The sequence below is a fragment of the Dromiciops gliroides genome, chromosome 1 (genome assembly GCF_019393635.1).
Source record: "Dromiciops gliroides isolate mDroGli1 chromosome 1, mDroGli1.pri, whole genome shotgun sequence".
NCBI classification, from domain to species: domain Eukaryota; kingdom Metazoa; phylum Chordata; class Mammalia; order Microbiotheria; family Microbiotheriidae; genus Dromiciops; species Dromiciops gliroides.
In genome coordinates this window covers 114,455,200-114,482,841 of record NC_057861.1, presented here as the reverse complement: position 1 = coordinate 114,482,841, position 27,642 = coordinate 114,455,200, and the positions used below count along the sequence as shown (strand labels likewise).

The 27,642-nt window shown below is 37.9% G+C and overlaps 1 protein-coding gene across 1 annotated transcript in view; it reads left to right on the top strand.

The window, feature by feature from the left end:
• The window catches only part of COL14A1 (collagen type XIV alpha 1 chain), a 275,177-nt gene that overhangs the window by 87,615 nt on the left and 159,920 nt on the right, over positions 1 to 27,642 (top strand). The window contains exons 9-14 of the mRNA XM_043992943.1: positions 3,163 to 3,324; positions 5,453 to 5,604; positions 8,467 to 8,596; positions 15,274 to 15,419; positions 16,481 to 16,610; positions 21,409 to 21,548. Coding sequence (XP_043848878.1) covers positions 3,163 to 3,324; positions 5,453 to 5,604; positions 8,467 to 8,596; positions 15,274 to 15,419; positions 16,481 to 16,610; positions 21,409 to 21,548 — 860 coding nt within the window. The remainder of the gene's footprint in view (positions 1 to 3,162; positions 3,325 to 5,452; positions 5,605 to 8,466; positions 8,597 to 15,273; positions 15,420 to 16,480; positions 16,611 to 21,408; positions 21,549 to 27,642) is intronic.

Genomic DNA, 27,642 nt, shown 5'->3' with positions numbered 1-27,642 from the left:
TAGGGAGTTTTTTTCCAACTGTGTGAAGGATCTCATATAGAAGAGGGATTAGATTTGTTTGCCCCAAAGAACTAGTGAATCCAAAGTAGCAGAGGCAGATGTTGGTTTGATTTAAGAAGAAAAAAACCTTTGTAGCCATTAAAACTATCCAAGAGAAAAATGGGGACCCTTAGGAGGTAATGTGTCTGCCATACCACTGGAGGTCTTCAGGCAGATGATGGATTGTCTGGGATGCTATGCAGGAGACCCCTGTTCAGGTCAGATTTAGAATAGATGAGCTTGGAGGTCCCACTCAACTGAGGTTCTGTGATTCTGTGGTTGTTTGCAGGTAATGCAGTCTGTGGAGCGGTAGCAGTATTGTTTTCTGTTGGAGGGAAACCATAATTTATTAAGTATTCCTCCTATAAAAGGATATATGTGTGGCATAGGCTCAGGATAACTGCCAACTTTTTCAGGGCTATTGCATTCCCATGACTGATTATGCTTGTAAAAATTCTTTGCCAGTGAGTAGGGTTTCTAGATTTAAAGATTTTCATTGAAAAAAGTCCAAGTTCCAGTCAGCAGCCAACTAGACATTGAAATACTGTGAAGCATCGTTCAACAGTGTTTCAGAAGCCTATGCAATTTATCATCACTTCTCTTCCATTTCATTGTGTTATTGAGGCAGTGTGGAATAGTGGACAGAATGCAAGAAAATATGGATTCAGATCCTATCTTATTAGCTGTATGGTACCATGGGCAAGAAATTTGAGCCTTAAGTTCTTCATCTGTAAATGGGGAGAACTGACCTCTCAGGTTTGTTGTGAGGATGAAAGGTAATGTTTGCAAATGTCAGCTGTTATTAAGAACACTTTAATCACCTAGATTATCATCTACATTATTAATAGATGATGGTATGTATAGCCTATCTGATTGCTTACTGCCTCAGGGAGGGAGGTGTCAATTTGTAATGTCACTCCATCTCTGTAAAATTGTAGTTTTCTCTCTTCTTTTCTCTATGTTTACCTCCTCTATAAAAGTGAAAGACATAGATTAGGTGATTTCTAAAATTCCTTCTAGAACTAAACCCACTGATCTAATATTACTATTATGGTATGAGTCCAGCCTTATAGACATAAAGCCAAATAATATTCAGCATTCTACAATGGAACTTGACTTGGATGGAGAAAGTCTTTAGTATATTTTAGCATGTGGTTTCTGTGTGCCTCAAAGCCCCTGGAAGCTTTCACTGGAGCTATTGAAACCGGTATTTTCTGTACTAAGCTCGCGTTTGCACATGTATCCATTTAGTGGAATAATTAAAGAAATACCTCAGCAATTGTTCTTGGTTCTTCTATCCTTTTATGCAATGAAGGAACTTCCCACAGAAGGCTTAAATCAACAAAGTAGTAGTGAATATATTTACCATCTCTGTTTTTATTTTAAAAATGAATGGATGGGGGTGGGGCGGCTAGGTGGCACAGTGGATAAAGCACCAGCCCTGGATTCAGGAGTACCTGAGTTCAAATCCGGCCTCAGATACTTGACACTTACTAGCTGTGTGACCCTGGGCAAGTCACTTAATCCTCATTGCCCTCTCCCCACAAAAAAAAAATAATTTGAAGGGTTAAAATGAATGGATAGTGTTTTTAAAACATACTTTTCCCTTCCTAAATGTAGCTGGATGTAGATATGAGTCAGATGTTGTTTGAAATTTCTAGTTAAATATTGCATAGTAACTATTCGTTGCATAACCATATTGAACAAACTATTTTTGTACAATAAAAGCTTTGTTATCTTTTGTGTTGGGGGTTCAGGTTAGTTAAAGAATTCCAAATAACTAAGAAGAAATTCATGTCCCCTAGTACAGTTTCATTCTTTCTTTCTCTTATCTACTTCCTTTGATTTTCTCCCTAAGATTGATAAGTGACAGAAAAAGCACTTATTTAAATAAAACCTTTGTAAGAGACCTTCGAAGAAAGAGATTTTTTTTTCTCCTTCAAAGTTCAGGAACAACAAGTAATAACACTCAACTGACCTCAGCTAATTTCAACCCATCTTGCTGCTTTTATCTGGTAACTGCAGGAAGGTATAGTCAATTTGTATTGGACAACATAAAAGCATTAGCTTCCTGAAGTTTCCTAGTTAGCGAATTAGTAAAATGTTGAATAATGCAGCTACTGTACATGTTTTTACATGTTAGGAAAAGTGACCAAAGGCATACTTCAATAGAAGTAAAATTTAGACTTAGGAAATTGAGAATTTACTTCATAAAATCATCGATTTAAACCTGATAGGGACATGAGAAGCCATCTAGTTCCTCCTCATCATTTTATACATGAGACCACTGAAGATGAATTCAAGTGACTTGCCCAAGGTCACAGAGGTAGTAAAGGATTCAAACTCAGATCTTTTGTCTCCAAGGCAAGCCCCTCTCCATCACAGAACTCTGTCTTAAGTCTCTGACAAGACAGAAGAGATTAGGATCACCAGGATGCTTTCCTTTTGTAGTTTAGTAATTTTTCAGTTGAGTCTGACTCTTTGTCACCCTTTTGGGGGGTTTTCTTGGCAAAGATACTGGAGTAGTTTTCCATTTCCTTTTCCATCTTATTTTATTTTTTTATTTTTATTTAGTTAGTTAGTTTTAGTTTTTGTTTTTTGGTGAGGCAAATGGGGTTAAGTGACTTACCCAAGGTCACACAGCTAGTAAGTATCAAGTGTCTGAGACTGGATTTGAACTCAGGTCCTTCTGATTCCAGGGCTGGTGCTCTATTCACTGTGCCACCTAGCTGCCCCCATCTTATTTTACAGATGAGGAAACTGAGGTAAATGGGGTTAAGTGACTTGCCCAGGGTCACACAGCTAATAAGTGTCTGAGGCTGGATTTGAACTCAAGTCCTCCTGACTCCAAGGTGGGCAGGCTTTTCTACCACTGGACAAAATTAATCTTGGAAAGCAATTAAGATCATTATCAGTCATTTAGCATTTACTAAGTGCCTACTGTGTGCCAGGGACTTTAATAAGCACTGGCAATACAATAAAAGGCAAAAGAGGAGCTTAGAGATGACTATAATTTTTAATTTTAATTACTGGTTGGGTTAGATCAAGTCTGTTGATTCTGCTACCTGAGTCTTGAATTTTTTATGAGATACTAATTTTTCTGATTTTTCTCTTCAATGCAAGGTGTGAAAAATGCAGACTTAGCCGAACTCCAAGAGATTGCGTCTGAGCCTGATGATGACCACGTCTACAATGTGGCAGAATTTGACTTGATGCACACGGTTGTGGAAGGCCTGACAAAGACAGTTTGCACCAGAGTTGAAGAACAGGAAAAGGAAATCAGAGGTATAAAGTTAAACAAAGCACTTTTTAAAAGAAAAGGTTATTAATTTTGAATCACCAGTAAATCTGCAATCTGAAAATTTGCAAGTTGACTCCCCTTTTTGGTGCATTCCTAAAAGAGACCTATGACCTCAGTCAGTTAAAGCAATCAACATTTATAAAGTGCCTATTATATGCTATGTAAGGGTGATAAAAAGACAAAAATTAAACAGTCCCTGCCTTAAAGGGTCTATGTTACACCCTGTAAGAGCTAAAATATAAAGAACAAGAACAGAAAAAAAAAGGTGTCGACTTTTTTTTAGGCTGCTTTAAGCCCTAGATGTTTTCTCACTGTGATATTAGTTGTAGAGAATTGACAGGAGATTTTCAGTGCTCCAAGGAGTTCATAGTACTGCCAATAAGCAGGTTTCTCAGAGATGTTGGCAAGATAGAAATATCATGTGATGTTTTCCCCAAAGCTGGCCCTGTTACAGATCTAAGAGATAATTTGGAGATGAGTTATGGGTAACTTTAATACCTATCTCTTCTCTTTCTCTGGAGTTCCAATTGACTGGAAATTTTAATTTGGATCCTTTCTTGTCCGACTCTCCCTAAACTTGACCAAAAAATGTATGGGGGCGGGGTGTGGTCTCTAAACTCTGTAGAAGTTCTCTAAGCTTGGAGGAGTGAATTATTGATCTAAAGGGTAGCCATCCTCTGTGGAACCACTCATTCTGCTCACACTCCTGAAAGTCATCAGTTCTATTCTATTCCAATAGAATGAAAGATCCTTTAGGGCTGGGACTGAATCATCTTTTAATCTCTACCATATATAGTACAGTGCCTGACATAGAGTAGTTGTTTAGTAAATGTTATTGTATTGATTGAATTTAAGTAGATAGCCCCAAAGTGCCTTGAGATTTGGAGGCATGAATCACAGGAGCTCAGCATGCTATCTTTTGGGTTACAGAAATCTGACCAAATTAATCGATGCTGCTACCTCTGCAAGACTCAATGTTTCTTACAGTAGTTAGAGGGTCTTAAAATCAGCCTTCAAAAACATCACTTGCATATTTCATTGTTCCCTAACCCAGGCTCCATCTTTGCCATTTCTTTGTCTGATGAATACTTTCAGAAGATTTAGTTTAAAAGGTGTTTTTTTTTTTTGGTGAGGCAATTGGGGTTAAGTGACTTGCCCAGGGTCACACGGCTAGTAAGTGTCAAGTGTCTGAGGCTGGATTTGAACTCAGGTTCTCCTAAATCCAGGGCCAGTGCTTTATCCACTGTGCCACCTAGCTGCCCCTAGTTTAAAAGTTTGGTGATTTCCTGTATCACATACTTTTATAATAGCTATCTAAAGTTAGTGAATTAAAAAGTATAGACTTTTAGGAAAAGACAGATCCCTAAATTTCAAGAGGAGTTCAGTTATCATCATGACAAGGAGAAATCAGTATAGATTGAGAGATCAATCCTTGAAATGTTCTTTATAAGTAAAACCTGATTGTCAGAGAGAATTTTGATTGACTAGGAAATGGAAAATACAGAAATGACCCTTAGTACTGGAACAGCCTCAATAATTCATACAAAATGAAATTGATACAGTGAGACAATTGAAACAAGAGGTCTAATCTCTGTCATGGAAGATGAATGATGAAATATACTATCCTTGTCTTGGCATAAAGGTTGAGGGACTATTGATGAGTAATGTTGCATATGCTATCAGATGTGGTTACTGTCAGTTGGTTTTGTATAACTGTTTTTCTTTGTTACAAGGAAAAGCCCTAGGGGAACAGGGCATGTTGAGAAATGATTATGGTGTAAAGTATGATTAGTGCCAGCAAAACTTTTTTTAAAAAAGAAAAATTCCTCACATCTAATTTATTTCTCTTACAGCATAGTCAAGATATTTTATCATTTAACATGTGCTGGCCACAGGCTAAGTACTGGTTAAGCATAGTACTTAGCCTATAGTAGGTGCACAATGCCAGGGCCATCGTCCTCGCTTAACAAATGCTTATTGACCTGATTTTTCTAGAGGAAGCATATTATTAACAGTCATATCTCATAAAAACCATTGTTAACTTTGCCTTGGTTCAGTGAAACCATATTGACCCTGAGTATATTGTTTCTTTTCACTGTTCTTTCCATTTAGGCTCGCTTGTGACTGACATTGGAGCTCCTACAGATTTGGTCACTTCTGAAGTCACCGCCAGAAGCTTTAGAGTTACCTGGACTCCTGCCCCGGGAAAAGTGGAAAAATACAGAGTTGTGTATTACCCTACAAGAGGTGGAAAACCAGAGGAGGTAAACAAGGAGGGTGACATATTTCTTAACTGAAGCTCTTCAGTCTGTACCTAGTAGACAAATGTCTGGTTAGGGTGAATTTCCCAGTGGTAATCTATATGTGGAAGGTGATGGTGAGGGAGGATAAATATCAGGATTGAGAATTTGAGGTCTTTTTCTCTTGTACAAGGCCAGGAATCAATGCTATTTTTGCCACCTGACATAATGGAAACTATCACCTCCATGTAGATGTGGGAACTAACATCTCTCAACTAACCAGTGAAAAGGCAAAGAGATTTCACTTTTCTAGATGATAACCCCTTTGGGGAAAGGACTGGATTTTTTGTTTTGGCCTTTCTTTACATCCCCAAATGCTGAGCTCGTTGCCTGATCTATAAGTATTTAATACATGTTTGTTGACTGATTGGCTGACTCTTTGTATTAATCAATCAATCAACAAACATTTATTAAGCACTCATAATATGCTGATGCACTGTGCTAGGATACTTGGGATACAAAGTTGAGAGAGCCTCTGCTTTCAAGGTGTTTCCATTTTACTGGTATATAGTATTTTACTTACTTGGTACCTAACAGAAGCCCATTACGAGAACTTAAAAAGGTGATTAGTAGATGTTTACCATTTCAATTTTGGGGGGGTGGGGTGAGGCAATTGGGGTTAAGTGACTTGCCCAGGGTCACACAGCTAGTAAGTATTAAGTGTCTGAGGCTGGATTTGAACTCAGGTCCTCTTGAATCCAGGGCCGGTGCTCTATCTACTGTGCCACCTATCTGCCCCTACCATTTCAATTTTGAGCTAGTTAATTAACTGGATATATTTTTTCTCCTTAGGACAGCTAGGTGGTTCAGTGGATAGAGCACTGTGCCTGGGGTCAAGAGAACCTAAGTTCAAATCTGTCCTCAAACACTAACTACCAGTGGAAGAGCTAGGTCCATGGTGGATAGAGTGCTGGGTTAGGAAGATTAATCTTCCTGAGTTCAAATCTGGCCTTAGACACTTAACTATTTTGATCCTGGGCAAGTCATTTGACCGTATTTGCCTCAGTTTTTTCACCTGGAAAATGAACTGGAGAAGGAAATGGCAAACTACTTCAGTATCTTTGCCAAGAAAACCCTAAATGGAATCCAAACACACACAAAAAATTTAGTGTCTTAATTAACCAGTTAAAAATGAAACATTAAAGGACAATCCTTGGGGGCAGCTAGGTGGCTCAGTGGATAGAGCACTGGCCCTGGAGTCAGGAGTACCTGAGTTCAAATCTGGCCTCAGACGCTTGACACTTACTAGCTGTGTGACCCTGGGCAAGTCACTTAACCCCAATTGCCTCACTAAAAAAAAAAAAAAAAAAAAGGCAATCCTTAAGTTGACTAGTTAATTAGCTGGCATGATTTTTCAAGCCAATCCAGTCCTATAACATCCCCTCATTGTATCACTTAGACAACTCTCTGAAACTGCTCACTAAAATCCCACCTTGAGTTCTCTGCCTTCATTAAAAATGTCTTTGCCTTTAAAACATTTTAACTAGTTTACTAAAGGTCTACTCAGATGCAGCTTCCTAGCATGGAGGTGCCCTTAGATTCTCAAGGGCTATGCCAGATAAGTGAAGGTACTGGTGACCCTACCAATATAGAAAGTCTTTTAGTGAAGGTCCAAAGTTGGACCATTTGTCTGTTCCCTAAGGACCAGCCTAGCTAATTTCAGAGAGGCTTAGCACCCAAGTAGCCAGAGCATAATGGATGTTTTAAGCAGACCATTTCTTGAAGACCATTTACTACTGGCATAAGACTCGTGATCTGTTTTTGTGAAATCTTATGAAATAACAGATCACTCTCACCCCCTCATTTTATAGATGAGGAAACTGAGGTCTAGAGAGGGATTGTCCAAAGTTACACAGATACTAAATGACCAAACTGTGATTTGTATTCAGGTCCTCTGACAGTAAATCTTTATACTCTCTTTCCAAAGCACAACTGTTGAAGTATTGAAGTGTAATTAAACAGGCATTCTTTTTTAAACTTTAGGACTAATTAGAATCCTATGAGTTTTCTTTCTTCTTTGGGAGGGGTTCTTTGAGGTTTTCTCTCTTAATAAAATGAGTACTCCAATTTATGTGGCCACATAGTCCATCGCTATCCAAGGCTTGGAATTCCCTGGACATGGCAGGAGAACAGTGTGATGCAGAAGCAGCTGGACTCCAGATTCTCTAAGGTTTGGCAAAGAAGGGGCAGTCCACATTCTGCCAAATCATCGCATGCTCCTAGCTTCCTATTCACAATACAAAGATTTGTCAAAGAATCTGGTTATTTTAAAAATAAATCCCCCTTTCCTTTGGTTCTAGCCTCTGACTGACCTCAGCATGTTTAACAATTCTCCATTTTTATGGCAGGATTTTATGAGTGGCTTTTTTTCCTATGTGTCAGATAAGTAGATTGTAATTTTTAAATCATCAGGATCTCATAAAAATGAAATCCTTTCAAGTTGTATTTTTTCCCTTAACCAATAAGCCCCTAAAAGACTTGATCAAACTGCAAATTGCAAAATGTACATTTACAATCAAGTGGAAATGATGTGTGTTATCATTGGCTCGTGAGTTGCATAAACTCCACTCAGAATAACTTAAAGCATCCCTCGAGGGAGGGACGTGCCACTTTGTGCCACAATTCAAGGAGGCTGGAATGTCAGGGTGGTAGAAGATGTGTAGCAGATGTAAGAAGACATCTAAGGACATTGCTTATATGGGTATCTTGTGGATGCTTGCATTCACTCCTGTGGGTGAGATTGCACTGGTTTACTGATTCAACTTCTGGTGACATTTGAAAATAGATTAATTTCTTATATCATTCTTTGGACTCTTTTATAAACAGGTGGTAGTTGATGGAACTGAATCAACCACAGTGCTGAAGAGTTTGATGTCTTTAACAGAGTATCAGATAGCAGTATTTGCAATATATAGTACCACTGCCAGTGAAGGACTTCGGGGAACTGAGATGACACGTATGTATCCCAACCCTGCTCTGTACATTCTCCAAGTTGGAGCTCTTTGTGGCTTGATGCAGTGGAGCATTTGCTGATGCTGGGATGCCCACCTTCTTTGCTTCTGCCCCTTCGGATACTTAGTTTTCTTTTTCTTTTTTTCCTTTTTTTTTTTGCAGGGCAATGAGGGTTAAGTGACTTGCCCAGGGTCACACAGCTAGTAAGTGCCAAGTGTCTGAGGCAGGATTTGAACTCAGGTCCTCCTGAATCCAGGGGCAGTGCTTTATCCACTGTGCCATCTAGCTGCCCCTGAATCCTTAGCTTTCTTCAAGCTGAAAAAATAATTGTTAGCATTTCTATAGGGCTTCATATGTTATCTCATCGATCCTCACAACTCTTTGAGGTAGGTGCTATTATTATTCCAATTCTATAAATTGAAAAAACTGAGGCTGAGAGAAGTTAGTTACCCAGGCATATTTTTATCCTTGGCTAGATTTAGTGACTTTATTAACCAGTTCAATAATTCAATTCAATAAGCATTTATTTAGCCCCTGTTATGTAACAAGGGCAGCTAGGTGGCTCATTTGATAGAGTGCTGGGCCTAAAGTCAGAAAGACCAGAGTTCACATTTGACTTCAGACACTTACTAGCTGTGTGATGCTGGGAAAGTCACTTAACCCCTGACTGCATAAAACTGGAGAAGGAAATGGCAAACCACTCTAGTATCTTTGAAAAAAATAAACAAACCAACCATGGATAATTGGTCTATGGAGTCATGAAGAGTTAGATATGACTGAACTACTGAATAAAATGTCAGGCACATGGTAGAAAAGTTAAAGAGACCTTTGGCCAGGGCAATGTAGTTAGTATCTAGAGCAGGATTTAAACACAGGACTTCCTGACCCTAAGTACAGTACTCTATTCATTGTACCATCTGGCTGTCTCCATTCAGATGCCACTTCCAACAGAAAAACTTTAATGATTCTCCTTTTCCTGAACGCCCTCTCACACTTAGCACGGCACCCAGCACATAGTAGGGACTTAATAGATGCTTGTTGACTTGACTTTCTTATGCCTTAAGCCACATTCAAAGTGTTGTATCCCTCTCTGTACCCACTAGAATATAAATTCTATAACGGAAGCCCCCCCCCCTTTTAAAAAAGTCTTCTTTGTATTTCCAGCCTCAGAGAGCACATGTAGAGCAGAGGTGTGATACTTGCAGCTTGCTGGTTGTTTGTACCCTGCAAAGATCCCAACTGGATTAAAATGTCATTGGGAAATGTTTAACAAAATAAATAAAAATACAATACAACATAGATAATGTTAATTTGTGGTTTTCTCAGTCAATGTGCTGCCCATGTGAATTTGATTCCACTGGTGTAGTGGACATGTCTGATTTCAAAGTCAAGGAGATCTGAGTTTAAGCTAAGCTTAGGATACATACTGATCCTGGTCAAGTCACTGAACTTAGGAGTGCCCTAGACAACTCTCTAAGACTCTTAAGTTACAAAAGAATTGTAGAGCTGCATTGGGAATGTCAGTTGACACAATGGAAGTTCCCTACACCAATGAAGTCACAAGCTTGGACCAAAAACATCCTCAGTCCTCATTGGATTGAATTGAATTGAATTGAATTTGCTTTTCAGTCATAGCAATAATCACATAATTCAGACTATTCACTGGAAAGTTAAATACTGAAGCTGAAGCTCAAATACTTTCACCACATAATGAGAAGACACGACTTATTGGAAAAGACACAGATGTTGGGAAAGACTGAAGGCAAAGGGAAAAGGAGCGGAGGATGAGACAGAGAGACGGTGTCATGGAAACAAGAAACATGAGCTTGAGCAGACTTAGGGAGATAGGGGAGGCCAGAAGGGCCTGGCATGCGATGGTCCATGGGGACATGAAGAGTCAGACATAACTAAACAACGGAACAACAACAACAACTCAGTGCTAGTCAGACCATCACTGGCTTAGTACATCTAATATTCAGTTCAGGGCAAGAGATTTGAAAAAGACCATTGACAAATTAGAGCGTGTCCAAAGGAAAGTGAGACTAGGAAAGTGAGAGGCCTAAAAGCATTTCATAAGACGGGTTCCAGGAACTGAAGATGTTTAGTTTGAAGAAACCCTGTAGCCATCTTCAAACATCTAGAAAAGAGGGCAGGCTTGTTCAGCATTACTTCAGAGGCCAGAACTAGGGCCCATCATTGGAAGTTACCAAAAAGCAGAGTTTAGCTGTATTTAAGGGAAGCTTCCCAATAATTAGAGCTGTATATGCAAAGTAACAAGAGAATGGAATAAGCTGTCTCACAATGCAGTGAGCTCCCCTATCACTGAGAGTATTCAAGCTGAGGTTTTATTAGTCAATCAAACATCTATTAAATACCTGCTATATGTCAGTTACTGAGCTAAGTGCTAGAGATTAAAAAAAAAATAAGAGGCAAAAAGTAGTTCCTGCCTTCAAAGAGCTTACAATATGTTTATGATTACCTCTGAAGGCTATTATAGAAGATATTCCTTTGATAGGTGGGAAAGTTTGGCTTATATGGTTTCCAAGGTCATTGCCAACTTTAAGTTTGCAAGTCAGAACTCTATTTTTTATGTTTTCATCTGAAGTCAGGACTAATAAGGGACAAAATTTTGAAGATTGTCTCCAAACCTTAGATGATGAATTGAATAGAGCATCAGCCCTGGAGTCTGGAGGACCTGACTTTAAATCCAGCCTCAGATACTTACTAGCTGTGTGACCCTGGGCAAGTCATTTAACCCTGTTCACCTCACTTTCCTCATCTCTAAAATGAGCTGTAGTGGAAATGGCAAATCACTCCAGTATCTTTGCCAAGAAAACCCTGAATGGGGTCACGAAGAATTGGATGCCATTGAAAATTAATATAACGGGGCAGCTAGGTGGTGCAGTGGATAGAGCACCAGCCCTGGATTCAGGATTACCCAAGTTCAAATCTGGCCTCAGACACTTGACACTTACTAGCTGTGTGATCCTGGGCAAGTCACTTAACCCCAATTGCCTCACAAAAAAAAAGAAAATGAATATACCACCACTCCAAATTCCCACTCTTAGCTCAATGTCCTCTTTCCCTTCTTTTTTCATCTCCTCTACTCTAGGGCACCCCACTATAAACCCTCTATTTACACTTGCCCTTACAAACCTGACTCTAGACCTATATCTTCCTTCTCCAAACTTTCCTGTGGGTCTCATTCTTCGAGGGAAATGCTCTCAGCCACTTGGCTGGAAAAAGAGACAATCAGCTAATTCATGCTAATGTGTTAACAGCTTATAATAGTTTAATGCTTACCCCTCCTAGAGATACTTATATAACCCAATGATACTCCATCTAGAGCTCTCCAGAAGCATCCAGTGCAGTTTTTAGGCCTGTAATTTCTTAGTTAAAAACTCTGTGGGGACACAAAGACATCATGTTACTCTTCTGTTTAACTGTGGATACTATGAAGGAATGATTATCAGGATGATAGAATTTCAGACACCATTAATAGACTGTGGGGGAGGTCAAGATGGTAGAGAGGGAGAAAGGATTCCTGGTATCCTTCAAATCTTAGCATAATATCCTATATGTAGAGCTTGAAAGGGACCTTAGAGATCACTTGAAGAAACTGAGGCCCAGAGAAGTTAAGTAACTAACCAATGTTCAAACAGCTACTAAGCATATGAGATGAGATTCAAACCTTGACCTTGCTCATGCCAAGACTAGCACACTGTCCATTACACAAAGGTCCTGCAGAGATGGCCATCTACTTCAAATGAATGTACAGCTAGATCTGCCTATGATTATATTATTCTAAAGGAGAGCACACTACCCTCTTTGATGAGTCCTTAGACAAAAACGTGTGTGTGTGTGTGTGTGTGTGTGTGTGTGTGTGTGTGTGTGTGCTGAATGTGTATCTGTGCACTTTCACACTGTGGTAGGGAATTTTTGGCCATGGGAAGAGAAGAGTGTGCTTAATTGAAACAATATGGATGATGACAATAGAAATAGTGTAATTCCCTTAAGTGAGAATTCTGCCAGGAATAAAGGTCTGAAGTTTGCCTCTGTTGCCTCTGCAGACATAGTCAAAAACATGTTTGATGAGCATAAGAAATTAAAACCTAGGTCTTCAATTTCATACTTCTTCCTAGAAAGGAATGTATATTCTCATACTTGAGCCCTGGATTACATCTAATTCATTCAGCATCTGTCTGAATTTTCCCTGAGCTTCCCTCACCAAATCTCAGCACTCCAGATTGATACATACGGGAAGTGTCTATTGGCATAGATATGAATATGTGTATCTATTGGTATGGATGTGAACATGCAAAATGCTTTTTCTCTATTCTATTTCGGTATTTGTGAAGCATGAATTTACTTCCCCCTTTCATTTCAAATGAAAAAACTTGTGCTCAGCATATCTTGACTTAATTTAGTCTTACATGTACATTGGGGTGCCTATAGGGAGGCCACCATCCACAGCTAGTCCAACTTTCAGTCCATTCACACTCACAAATACACACACACACACACACACACATACACACACACACAAGCTCTTAGTCATTTTTCTTCCTTTCATTGCTGTGGTTATCACCACCTCACTCTTTGCTTTCCATTCTCCTGGTCAGAAAGAAAACGAGAAAACTCCTTGGTCTTTTTTTATGAAATACCAAACACATATTAGTGTTATATATAACAAACACATTTTGGTGTTTTATATATACATACACATGCCCCCATATATATGTATATATTTAACTATAGATGCATTTATAGCACTTTGTGATGTACACGGTATTTAGTTTTGCAGTTCTCTAATGGAGGAAGACACAATTATTATCTCCAATGAACAGGAGAGTAAACTGAGGCCATGAGTGGTTAAGTGCTCTGTTCAGCTATTAAGTGTCTTCGACAAAATTTGAACTTGGGTCTTCCTGATTCCAGGAACAGCAGTCTATGCATTGTCTCACTTAGCTGCCTCTACAAAGGTCCTTAAGAAGGGTATTGTTAAGAATGAATGGGGGTGGGGGGCAGCTAGGTGGCACAGTGGATAAAGCACTGGCCCTGGATACAGGAGGACCTGAGTTCAAATCTGGCCTCAGAAACTTGACACTTACTAGCTGTGTGACCCTGGCCAAGTCACTTAACCCTCATTGCCCCGCCTCCCCCCAAAAAGAATGAATGGAAACAGGGGCAACTAGGTGGTATAGTGGATAAAGCACTGGCTCTGGATTCAGGAGGACCTGAGTTCAAATCTGGCCTCAGACACTTGACACTTGCTAGCTATGTGACCCTGGGCAAGTCACTTAACCTTCACTGCCCCACCAAAAAAACCAAAAACCATGAATGGAAACCATTTGGTTTCTCTGTAATCCCTTAAATTGAACCTCTCCCACACTCCAGCCTTTATGACAACTGTCAATTCTAAGTGGACAATAGCTACTAAAGAGAAATGCTTGGAAGCTTCTGCTTCTGTTTCCTGTAGAAATTGGTCTGTCCCTTTTGTTCATAAATGCTTTATTTTTTTATTCCATATTATTGTAAAAAACTGTTTCAGTTTCTTGGGTGATATGGAGGACCAAGCTTCAATAACTCATGAAAGTAACCAAAAAACTGAGTCTTACTTCAAATAAATAGTACAGAGGCTAAAAAAAAAAGGATATTGTTAAGGTGACAAGTTTCCAAAGAGTGTGGTCATTTCTGTGCCTTTATAAAGGACACTCCTTCACCTCCCACACCTCTCTGCTTCAGGTCATGCCTGGAATACACACCATCCTCATTTCCACCTCTTCAAATCTCTAGTCTCTATGTAGAATTGGGATAATAATAGCACCTGCCTTATATGGCAGCTGGAGGAGCAAATGAGATCCTATGTGTACAGTGTTTTTCAAACTTGAATGTATGAATTAACCATTGTTATTGTAATTTGTTTCCTTCAAAGCTCAGCCCAAGGGGGCAGCTAGGTGGCATAGTGGATTCACTGGCCCTGGATTCAGAAGGAACTGAGTTTAAATCTGGCCTCAGACACTTGCTATTTACTAGCTGTGTGACCCTGGGCAAGTCACTTAACCCTCATTGCCCTGGGGGAAAAACAAACAAACAAACAAAAACAAAGCTCAGTCCCAGTGCCATCTCTCAAGAAGCTTTTCCTGATTCTACAAGTACTATTAGTTTCCTTTCCAAATGCCCTCATATCTATTTTGCACATACTTTTCTGTATATGGTTTCTTCCTAGATGAAATGTAAGCTCTTTGAGGTCAAGGACTGTTTCATTTTTGTCTTTGTATCACCGGAGCCTAGCATGGTGCTTGGCATAAGTAGGTATTCAATAAATGCTAACTGATTTCAATGCGTTGCTTTGGGAATAAAGTATCCATGCTAGCAATATCACAGATTGAAGTATGAGAGAAATATGAGTCAGTCCTGCATTAGGTGGGATGATGATATAGGAATATAAGATGTGGTGTCTCCCCTCGAAGAGCTTGCAATATTTGAGGAAAAAGAAGTGTACAGCCAGAAGATCAAAATCATCAATGTTCAGAGTTAGAAGAGGAAATGACTTGAGGGAAAAAGGTTGTTTACTTTAGCTAAGTGAAAAATCATGCAAAAACAGTCGTCGAACCACTACTTAATTAAAGGAGGATTACATTTCTACATAACCCCAAAGTCTTCCATTTTCCATTGCAGTTGCTCTGCCCATGGCATCAGATCTTGAACTGTATGGCGTGACTGAGAACAGTTTGAGGGCCAGATGGAATGCAGTGCCTGGTGCATCAGGATACATGATCCTCTATGCTCCTCTCACCGAAGGCCTGGCTGGGGATGAGAAAGAGGTAATGCCCTTGGAATCTAGTCCTTGAAGCCTTGGCTTTCAAAGTTACTTTGGTGGGGGAGAGGACTTGAGGTTTTTTTCCCTTTTGAAGCTGTTCATTTTTGTATGTAAAGGTGAGATTCCCAAGATCCATAGAGAATTAAGGATTGACCTTAGGAGATGTGACTCCCAAACACTGCTGTCTGTGTGGAGGGCTGCCTTTCTGATTTTGTCCTTGGTCTTGGATCTCTTAAATAGCTTCTGTATATGATCCTAAAGTTGGCTGCAGAATTTTTTAGTATTAAAAGAATGCACAGGTCAGCAGGACTGTGTGGGCAATGCCAATGTCATCAGTTTTGGTTGTTTGCTTCTAATTTGGATTTCATTGTCACATGAATTCCATGGGCAGGAAAAAAGATCAAAAACAAAAACAAAACCAACTTAGAAATGGTGTCAGGGTATAACTGACTGTCTGCCAGTGAATTTGAGAGACTTTCTGCTTTTACTCCACCCCATGGCTTTTTCTGAAACTAGGAGTATTGACAAGTGTGATCCAATGAATGCAAAACATTTCTTCAGCCCCCACCTTCTCCCAAATTCCACCAACCTGAGGACCCTAAAGGGTTCTTTCTGTTTTGGTGTCTTGTGCACATTCTAAGGAACCTAAAATACATTTAGTTGGGATGCTTCTTGCTTCTGGGTCAAGTATGACAACATGACCAGCTGGGGCAAGTCATGGTTGAAGGCAGAATTGGGCATCCTTTCAGATGTGGGTTAAGAGAAACTTCATTAGCAGAATGGTGAAAAATATGCTCATGGTAGTCTCCTTTAGCCCAGTTGACTGGGACCTGTCTTCTTTGCTTGTCTACCCACACTATTTATGGGACTACATGCCGTATGCTTCATTCTGGCCATGTTACTGTTTCTGCAATTTTCCTCCCTACCCCATGCTGTGGAAAATTGAAAAATTACCAAATGAATTACAGATTTATCAAAAGAACACTCCTGGTTTTCCCATTGCATGCTGCCAGACCTTCGTAATGAAAGTTAGCATATTAGCTAATCACAACATGTTCTTTTCAGATGAAAATTGGGGAGACCCTCACAGATATTCAGCTAAAAGGATTGATGCCAAATACTGAATATACAGTGACAGTATACGCCATGTTTGGAGAGGAAGCCAGTGATCCTGTTACGGGGCAAGAGATGACATGTATGTAACACATTCACACAGATCAAAGGTTGCACTAACATTCCAAATAAATGCCTGAGTGCTGTTGGTGTTTCTTATCAAAACATATAGCATCCGAGCAGCTAGGTGGCACAGTGGATAAAGCACCAACCCTGGATTCAGGAGGGCCTGAGTTCAAATCCGGCCTCAGATACTTGACACTTACTAGTTGTGTGACCTTGGGCAAGTCACTTAACCCTCAGTGCTTCACAAAAAAAAAATTTTTAAAGAAATATACAGCATCAGGTTTGTAAACCTTAATATTCTTTAGAGTTTATTAAATGTGATATGTACTATACCTGTAGGCAGTCAGTCAGCAAGCATTTAAGTGCTTATTATGTGCCTGATACTATACTGAGTACTGGAGATATAGGAAAGGTAAAAAATGGTTCCTGTCCTCAAGGAGCTTATAGTCTAATTGGGAAAAGAACATATAAATAAGTAGGTACATAAAAGCTATATGCAGAAGAGATTAAGATAATCTGAAAGGGGAAGGCCTTAGAAGCTGAAGGAAAAATTTGGGATTTGAACTGAATCTAAAAGGAAGACAGAGAAACTAAGAAGACAGAGCATTCTAGGCATGGGGTAATAACCAGCAGAAAAGGTGGGGAGATAGAAGATATGAGCGGTTGTGAGTCAGCCGGTGTAACTGGTGCCACTTCATAGAGTGGCAATGAAGGGTAATTAGAAATATGCAAGCCTGACCTAATAGCTAGGGTTCTCTGGATTGATAGCTATAACACCTTAAAATAGTTACTTAAATCTGAATGATAAACCAGGAGAAATGTTCAAGTTGTTGGTCCCTGGTCTTGTAGGTTGATTCTAAAGTTTATTCCCCTATTCTTCATGTCTGAGTTCATTATCAAGGTGGGGCAATGGATTTCAGGCCTGGAATCAGGAAGACCTAAGTTCAGATCTAGCCTCAGATACTTACTAGCTGTGTGACCCTGGACAAGTTACTTAACCTCTGCCTCAGTTTTCTCATCAGTAAAATGGACACAAGAGCATCTATCTCCCAAGGTTGTTATGAGGATCAAATAAAACACTTAACATAGTGTTTAGCATATTTTTGTTGTTGTTATTTAGTTGTTTTACAGTTGCACTTGACATTTCATAAACCCATTTGGGGTTTTCTTGGCAGAGATACTGGAGTGGTTTACCGTTTCCTTCTCCAGCTCATTTTACAGATGAGGAAACTGAGGTCAACAGGGTTAAGTGACTTGCCCAGGGTCACACAGTTAGCAAGTGTCTGAGGCTAGATTTTAACTCATGAAGATGAGTCTTCTTTATTCCTTGCCAAGTACTCTATCTACTGTGCCACCTAGCTGCCTGCCTGACACATATTAAGTGCTCTATAACTGTTAGTTTTTATTATTATTATTATTATTATTATTATTATTATTATTATTATTATACTTATCAACTCATTTATTCTCCCTGGAATTCCATTTCCTCATCTGTAAAATGATAAGGTTGGACTAGGTGTCCTCTGAGCTTCCTTGTAATTCCTGAGCTATGATTATTTTCACTTGTTTTTGAAACAGTAAAATGTTAACTGTACATTTTTGGCTAACCTGGTGATCTTATATTAAAAAAAACTGAACATGTTCTGGGGAGGGGGTAAATATTTTGTGGCAGAACAGGATGTGATCAAAAGGTTGCCATTTATTTATTTATTCATCCATCCATTTATCTATCCATCTATTTGTATGCCATTTGTTTATTTGCTCTTGTCCCAACATAACATCTGCCTATGACGTTCATCATGACAGGAAAGTGACCCTGGGTTTTTGAAGACCAAGCTACTATAATATAAGTTCTGGCAGCTCCTACCTAAAAGGAAAAAGAGTATGGAAAGCCTTGACAATGAACTTTATGTGTCTGTTGTCCAAGGTCCAGTCTAGCTAAGTTGAGGGGAACTCATCAGTAAGTCAGTCAGTAAACATTTATTAAATGCCTACTTTGTGGCAGGCATTTTGCTAAGAACTGGAAATACAAAAAGAAGCGAAGACAGTCCTTGTGCTCAAGAGTTCATAATCTAATGGGGAATTCACAATCTAATGCCATATTCATGGGGGTGATCAGGAGGCTAATTAGCACATCCATTCAACTCTAGCTTCCTGAATTATTGAATTACCATTTGGGCAGTCAGCATGGTGTGGCAGCTAGGAAGCTGTCCTCAAGGGAAGATTTGCTTTCCATTCTCTAACACATACTAGTTGTTTGACCCTTGATGAGTCATATAATCTCTAAGTGTCCCATTTGGTGCAGGGCTATTGACTAATTGCATTGCTGGAGGGAACTTTCTTTTCTCACTGTAACTCTGGCTGTTCCTCATATGTGATTCTCCATCTCCCCACTCAAGGGATTTTCACTAGTTGACACCCCCTCCCTTTTCCAGGAATCATCTCCCTTATCTCTTTCTTCCACCTTCCTTCAAGTTTCAGCAAAAATCTCATCTTCTCCTTTTTAGCCTTTTCAGATCCCCCTTAGTGTTAGTGCTTTCCATCAGTTGATTATCTCCAATTTATCCTGTATGTGGCTTATTTCTGCATAGTTGTTTGCATGCCATCTCTCCCATTAGGTTATACATTTGATTGTTAGAGTTGCTATTCAAATAGACCCACTGGCTATATTTTTTGACAGTGACAGAAGATATTTTATGGGATGCCAGGCTTGACATACATGTAAAATCTTGAAATATGGTATATAGAGAAATGGTTTCACACTCAGTCTCTGCTATTTATTCTACCTATGTGACCTTGGACAAGTCACTAAATCTCTTTGAACCTCAGTTCCTTCATCTGTAAAATGAGGGAGTTGGATTGGGTGAACTCTAAGGTCTCTTCCAATTTTCCTAAGAGATCATATCAGAAGTAACTAACAATAGGTTCAAGAAGGACATAGATAAATGTTTAATTTATCAATTAATCCATTATAGATGTGTCACTTCTTGGTTGTGGGTAATCCCAGCTCCATAAACTTACCCTAGTATTGATAAATCCATAATAGTTTTCCCCCTATTAATAGGTTATTAGTCAGTTAATAAACAAGCATTTAGGAGAAGATAAGAATGCTTGGATTATAAATAATTTAGGATGTAATTCATTTTATTTATCCTACAATTGTCTTTCATCAAATTTCAAGTTGTGTTCCCAAGTTATGATACCTGAGTATTTGGTAAAAACCATATGCTCCTTATTCAGATTCAACATTATCTTATATACTATGATCATGTTCCTCACTATTTTCATAGATTTATTATATCATACAGTTGAAAGGTATGTTAAAAGTCATCTTATTCTACCTCTATCTGAAGTATAAATCTCCTCAAGACTCCTCAAGATAATGAACTTATAGCTTGAAAGATAGTTCATTCCATTTTGGAATGGCTCTGATTATTATGGCATTTTTTTTCCTACTGAACCAAAATAGCTCTAATTTTTACTCTTCATCCTAGTTTTTCACTCTGGACCAGGGAGAATGAGTCTAAACTCTCTTCCTTTAGTTATTTTAGCCTGTTCTCTTATAATGAATAATAATAGCTACCATTTATATAGCACTTTAAGATTTGAGAAGTGTTTTATATGTTATTTATTGGATACTTAGTACAACCCCAGGAGGTAAATATTTCTATTATATATTATCAATGAGGAAACTGGAGATGAGTGAGTCTAGTCACATATCTGGTAAATATCTGAAGCAGGTCTATCCTGATTACAAGTCCAGTTCTCAATATTCTATGCCAACTAGCAGCCTTCTATTCTCCTATTACTGAATCTTCTCAAAACCCTTGATCTAACGTTTTCTGTGGTAAGCAGAATAGGACATAGGTCCAGATGTTGGTGCATGTAGTCAGGTCAACAAGCATTGATTAAGTGCTTACTATGTGCTAGGTACAGCACTAAGTGCTGAGAATACAAATATGGGCAGAAAGAAAAACACTCCTTGCCCTCAGGGAGTTTACAATCTAACAGGGAAACAATATATAGGGAATTGGAGGAAGGAAGTGCCTGTGTGGGGGACAGTCAGGAGTGGAGCTCAGAGAGGAGTGAAGTCTCTGGCTGACTGGGACATTTTCCTTAAAATGGAAGGTTATGAAATGACAAAACAAAGGAAGGGGCAAAGGGACAGAATTACTTCCTGGGTGAGAAGGCTGCTGTGGTATGTTGGATAAAGTCCAAATTGTCAATAGTGGAGCCCAGAGAGAAATATATAGCACAGTGGGGATCCACAGCTAAGGAAGGTTACTATTTCATGTTACAGATGTCTCTATTATCTAAGGGAACATATGACAGTTAATGATTTTTAAAAAAGTTGTTCAAGGTAATAGCAACTTGATAACATCAACCTATGTCAGATGTAATGACTGAAGATCAGAATAAAGCCAGAATTATTGCTGATAGAAAAGAATTTCAGGAAACATAAGCAACACTGACCCAGAAAATGGAAATGGAAAACCCACATTTTCTTGTCAAAACCCTTTTTATTTTAAACATGCATGACTTATTATTATTAATAATCCTCTCTAATGTAGGTTCCAGTTTTGTTTTGTTAGTACAAATCTTGAATTTGTTTTTAATGAGATGTTTCAGGAACATGCCATTTGCTCCAGGGGGGCAATAATATTCAGTAATAATTTTAGTGATTACTTTTCATCTCTAAGTGAAAGGTTTTAGAAGACAAGCTTGTTCCTTGTTGTTGTTGTTCTTCTTTTTTTAACATGTTGAGTTTTTGTTTGTTTTTAACATTTTTCTTCCCTCTTCTGCTTACTCCAAAGTGCCTCTAAGTCCACCGAGAAATCTGAGAATCTCTAACGTTGGCTCAAACAGTGCTAGAGTTACATGGGATCCTACTTCAAAAAATGTCAACGGTTACCTCATTTCATATGCCAAGACAAGTGGAACTGAAACCAATGAGGTGAGCTGTAGAATTATGATGGTAGCTTTTATTCTCTTAGAGTTTTTAACTCATGTAATCCATGTCCCTTATCCTAGACAGGACAAAATCTAAAAGAATCCATTGAGAGACGCTCAGATTGCAGAATGAGGGATTCAAGTCAAGTGTGAAAAGAAGTACTTTGGAGTAGAAACTAACTAGTCTTAAAAAAAAAAAGAAAGAAACTAGTCTTAAGTACTGTGAAAGATGGATACAGTATTTGGCACATAGTATGTACTCAATAAATATTTGTTGATTAATTATTATAAAAACTTATCCACATAGAATTATAGTCAGCCACTCAATCAGGTAACAAGCATTTATTGAGTGCCTCCTATATGTCAGTCGCTGTGCTAAACACTGGGGATACAAAAAAAAAGGCAAAAAATAATCCCCAAGGGGCAGCTAGGTCGCGCAGTGGATAGAGCACTGGCCCTGGATTCAGGAGGACCTGAGTTTAAATACAACCTCGGACACTTAACACTTACTAGCTGTGTGACCCTGGGCAAGTCACTTTACCCCAATTGCCTCACTAAAAAAAAAAAACCCCAAACAAAAACAAAAAAAACACAGTCCCTAATCTCAAGGAGTTCATACTTTATTGGAGAAGACAGTATGCAGCCAACTATATATAAACAAAATATGTACAGGATAAATTACAGGAGTCTTTTTTTTTTTTAGTCTTTGCATCTCCCCTAGCAACTAGCACAGTGCTCTACATGTGATACATTATTAATAATGACTTTTAATGAACTGATATTTACATAGAACTTTATGGTTTGCAAAGCACTTTTCATACATTATCTCTTTTGATCCTCACAATAAGGTGAGGTTTGGTATTTTAGGTAGTGTTCCCCATTTTACAGAGGAGGAAACTGAGGCTCGGAAGTTGTGACTTGTCTATAGGTATATAACTAGTAAGTGTGGGAGGCAGGATATGTACCCAGTTTTCACCTGATTTCAGGTCCAGTTTTTTCCCCAACATACCCTTTGTAAGTCAAGTTTCTGCCTATTAAGTGTGTTTGCATATGAATTCTTTTAAAAATACGATGAAGAATTTTCCTTTTGTCAGTCCTAGTACAGGCAGATAAATCTTTTTTTAATCATAAAAGTATTTTATTATTTTCCAGTTACATGTAAAGATAGTTTTCAACATTTGTTTTCATGAGATTTTTAGTTCCAAATTTTTCTCCCTCCCTCAATTCCCTCTCCCCTCCCCAAGACAGAAAGCAATTTGATATAGGTTATATACATACAATCACATTAAGGATATTTCTGCATTAGTCATGTTGTGAAAGGAGAATCAGAACAAAAGGGAAAAACATTAAAAGACCCAAAAACCCCAAAAAGCAGAAACAGTATGGTTCAATCACAGGCAGATAAATCTAAAAGGGACACACAGCTTGATTGTTTTCCTTTCTTTTTGCTTATAGACATGATTCCCTCCCCGCTATAATAAAACTCAAATGAGCACTTCTAACATAGTTCTCATAGTGTGCAGTTATTTCAACTATGGTTTTAAGAAAAACATACTAATATTCAACTTACTGTCCCGAAAACCACCTTAAAGAAACTGGTTCTATGTATGATATTCAATTACCTGAGCTAATGCTAAGATACAATAACAGAATTAATGCCAAATAGTAAATAATGGGGTATTTAATCTTATATGACATTAATTTTCCAGATAGCTAAAACTTACTCCTTAAATTGCAAAAACTTTTTTAAAAATTAATTATTTTAGGCAAATATTTATAAAATTCATTATATAGACTCCTGAGTACTTTAATAGAGTATATTCCTACTTTCATTGTTTGTTCTTCATTGCAAAGAAAACCAATGACCTCACAGGATGATACTTTGACTTGCAAGTGAATTGAATTTAAGTAAGGCAGAATTGCACAAAATTGTTAGCCTCACTTTCTCTTCCAGAGGCATTGAAGTCCAGTGGCAAAACAAAAGTCTCACAAAAAATGTTTCCAGACTACTATGCTTTCTAAGTTCAAGTATTTGATTTTTATGTGTTTCTTTCTTTCTCCTTCATCACTTTTGGAATTTATGTCATAAATTCTTGTTGCTTTAACTGTCGCTTGAACCTGCTTCTTCCAATCTGCTATGTCCTGCAAGAAGATAACCAAAGAACTATTTGTAAAATAAGAATAAATAAGCTCTTAGTTAAGGTTAGAATTAGGGGTCTCCTGTAAACTCCATTCATTCTGACCTTTGTAAAATCTTTTAACTGTTCAATATTTTTTTTGGTTCATATTCTTATTCCTAGCTATGTTTGGCATAATTGAGTTTTCTATATAACTAACATCTGGATAAATATGGTTTTACTCTACTTGGGTTTGGAATTATTTCTTGGTATGCTGATGTACCTTCAAAAGTAATTATATTCTGCTTAAAGTAATGATATATATTTGCATTTTGGAAGTGCACGCCCACTGGGCTGCACTTATCCCTTGAAAGCAGGCTGCAAATATGTGAAAATGGATATAGGGTCTTTTAAAATTGTTATTTAACGTGCAAAATTGATAATCTAGGCTTGTCTTTAAGTTTCTTCACACAAATTTATATTCTTTTTTCTAAGAAGTTCTCAAAGAATTTCTTGTGGCAATTTTTAGTATTGAAAACCAAAGAGGAAATAGAATAAATTTATTTAAATAAGTCTCCATTATTCACAGAAAGATATTTATTTGGAGTATGGCCATGGGAAATATATTTGGTTAATTTGGGGCTGCTTCAAATGAACCATTACTCACTTTTATTTAGTTAATATTTATAGTAATATAATAATAAATAATATTATAATCATATTTATAGTAATAAAATAGAAAACCATATAGTAATCAAAATTAAACATGATCTAAACTTAAATGCCACTATTCAAATGTGCCATATGAAGAAATTGAAGCCCTGGGAAGCTGAGAGATAATAATAATAATAGCATCTCTGTAGTGCTTTAAGATTTGTAAAATACTTTATTGTCTCATTTGATCCTCACAACAAATCTAGCAAGTAGATGCTTTTATTATCCATGTTGTAAGGAATAAGAAACTGAGGCAGACAGAGGTTAAATAAATTATCTAGGGTCACACAGGTAGGGAGTATCTGGGGCCAGATTCGAATTCAAGTTTTTCCTTTCTCCAGGTCCAGTGCTTTATTTACTGTGCCACCTAGCTAGAAGTGAAAGTCATCTACGAGCTGACGAGAATGCAATTCAGCCTTTCTGAATCCTGCTCAAAGGCTCAATCTATGTTTCCTCCCTAAATTCCTTTAATGTTAGGTTTTCTATTTTTTCTGTCACAAACTATATTCTTAAAATGGTTTCATAACAATGAATTATTTTGTTGCCAGTTGGGATCAATTTCCCAAATTCTTCTTCTAAGTCTTAGAACTCTGATAAAACAAAAACTAAAAACCAAAAGCATTTTATTATTTCTTTGGCCAGTACAAGTGATACATATGTATTATTTCTGGATGGAACAAAATCATCTTAATCCTGAAATTCTATAATAATATTGTCTGTTCAATGTTATAAGCAAAAGTTGCATGTGATGAAGCTCATCCTATAAATCAAGTGAATTATAGGTTTGAAAAAGATCTACTCATCAAACATGTGAGGGGTTATTCTCTAGATCTCTTCAAATTATTTGGGGACCAATAGAACTCAGCATCTGTGAGTCCATCTGTTATTCCTCCCTCCACAAGATGGTAGCTCCTCATCCTCTTTTTCTAGTCATACATCTGTTTTATGTCACTTCTGACACACAAGTCTTTGTTGTTCAGAAGACCACAGACTTAGAGCTGGGAGGAACCAAAGAGGTCATTAAGTCATTAAGTCCAATCATCCCCATTTTACAGATGAGGAAACGAAGACACAGAATGGTTAATTGAAGAATTCTAAGGCAAGATTCCTAATGGTGTATTCCTAGCTCCAAGTCCAGTGGAGTCCATGACTCATTATTCATAACTACGTCATGATGCCTCAACAGACATATACTATGGTCTATTTATTCTTACCTATATGTCCATATATAAAATGAATATATATAGGATAAATATATGAATCCACAACCCTTTTTAGTTGCTACATTATATTGTTGATTCATTTCAGCTTCCAATCCACTAAGACCGGGAAGCCTTTTACAGAACAATTGTTGTCTATACAAGCCTCCCCTATTTTCTACTTGTGACATTGTTTGCAACCAAACACAATACTTTACATTTATCCCTGATTTACATTTATCTGATTAGATTTAATTCAATACTCTAGCCTGTCAAGATCCTTTTGGATCCTGACTCTGTCATCCAATGTGTATCTGTAAATTTGATGAGCATACTCTTTATGTATTTATCAAAATCATTGATAAAGATGTTAAACAACATAGGGCTAAGAATAGATCTCTGGGGTACTCCACCATGGCCTTCCTGACATGTTGACATTGAACCATTAATGAACCCTCTTTGAGTCCAATCATCCAACCAGTTCCCTGCTCCATTTGATTGTATAACTATCTAATTAAGGGGCTCTTGACCTTCTTTTTTGGTCTCATAGATCTTTTTTGGCAGTTTGATAAAACCGATAAACCCCTTCTCAGAATAATATTTTATATGCATAAGCTAAAATTCATGGGATTAGAGAGGAAACTAGTAATGTTGAAATTATTATAAAAAATGTTAAAGTTCTACCATCCTACATTAAGAACCCCTAGTTTTGATCCATATCTCTTCATTTTATCCAGGAAAATGGGATGATATATTTTATCAAGTTTTGGTAAAATCCAAGTAAATAATCCCCAGCATTCCCTTTCTCATGTGTTAGGTTAGTAATCCTGTAGTCCTGCCAAAAAAAAAAAAAAAAAGGAACTGGGGTTAGTCTGGCATGACCTCTTCTTAATGAAACCCAGGTGGCTCTTTGTAATAAATACTTCCTTTTCTGGATATTAGGCAACCATCTCTTTAATAATTCATTCTAGACCTTCCTCAAGAATTATTAAAATCAAGCCCATCGGCCTAGAGTCTTTACTGGCTGTGGTGATTTCTGGGCTCTTTAGGCTTCTTTGTTGTGGCAATTGATTTACATTAGTTAAATTTCCTTAGAAAATAGTTATCAACTGTGTCAATAATATCTAGTCTTTTATCCTTGACCCATTTTTTTTCTGGCATCAGCAACTTATTTAAGCATTTCAGGTTGAAGGTTTTTCAATTAAGCACCATATCCTCTCATTTTAATTTTCCTTCTAATTTAACATTGATTTTGATCTTTGTTCTAATGAGTCAGGGGTCTGAATATACACAGATAACTGTGTTTATTATTGAAAATGACTCCCACATTAATAACTACTCATTTCCTATCTATTAAGATATAGGCAGGGGTGGCTAGGTGGCACAGTGGATAGAGCACTAGCCCTGGATTCAGAAGGACCTGGGTTCAAATTCAGCCTCAGACACTTAACAATTACTAGCTGTGTGACCCTGGGCAAGTCACTTAACCCCAATTGCCTCACCAAAAAAAAAAAAGATATAGGCAGCTTCATTTTGTGGGTGTGGTATTTGGTACTCACCCTGGGCAATGCCTTCCGACTTTCTTCTTGAAGAAAATATTATCTATAGTTATAATCAGGGGTATTCAGATAAATGTTTAACAACTGGATATCTGGGGGAAAAATGTACACCTAACACACTTTAAGTTTAATCTGCATTATTAACATTTTCTCTATCACTATCTTGAGTCTAAACAATTAACAAACCAATAAAACTTTTAGTTGGACTGTGGGGTGCAGATCTTGAAGGAGGCCACGTAGAACTGACCACGACTTTAAATTTTTTAATCTCTTTAATGAGCTGCTATGGCCAAATGAGTCATCAGCTCCTCGTTAGTGATCTGGCAATGGGCTACCCATTCTTCTGCTTCTTCTTTGCTGCTTCTTCCATCATTTGGAATTAAGTGACTTGTGCAGGGTCACACAGCTAGTAAGTACCTGAGGTCAGATTTAAACTCAGGTCCTCTTTACTCCAGGGCTGGGGCTCTATCCACTGTGCCATTTAGTTGCTCCAAGGTCTATCTGTTTTT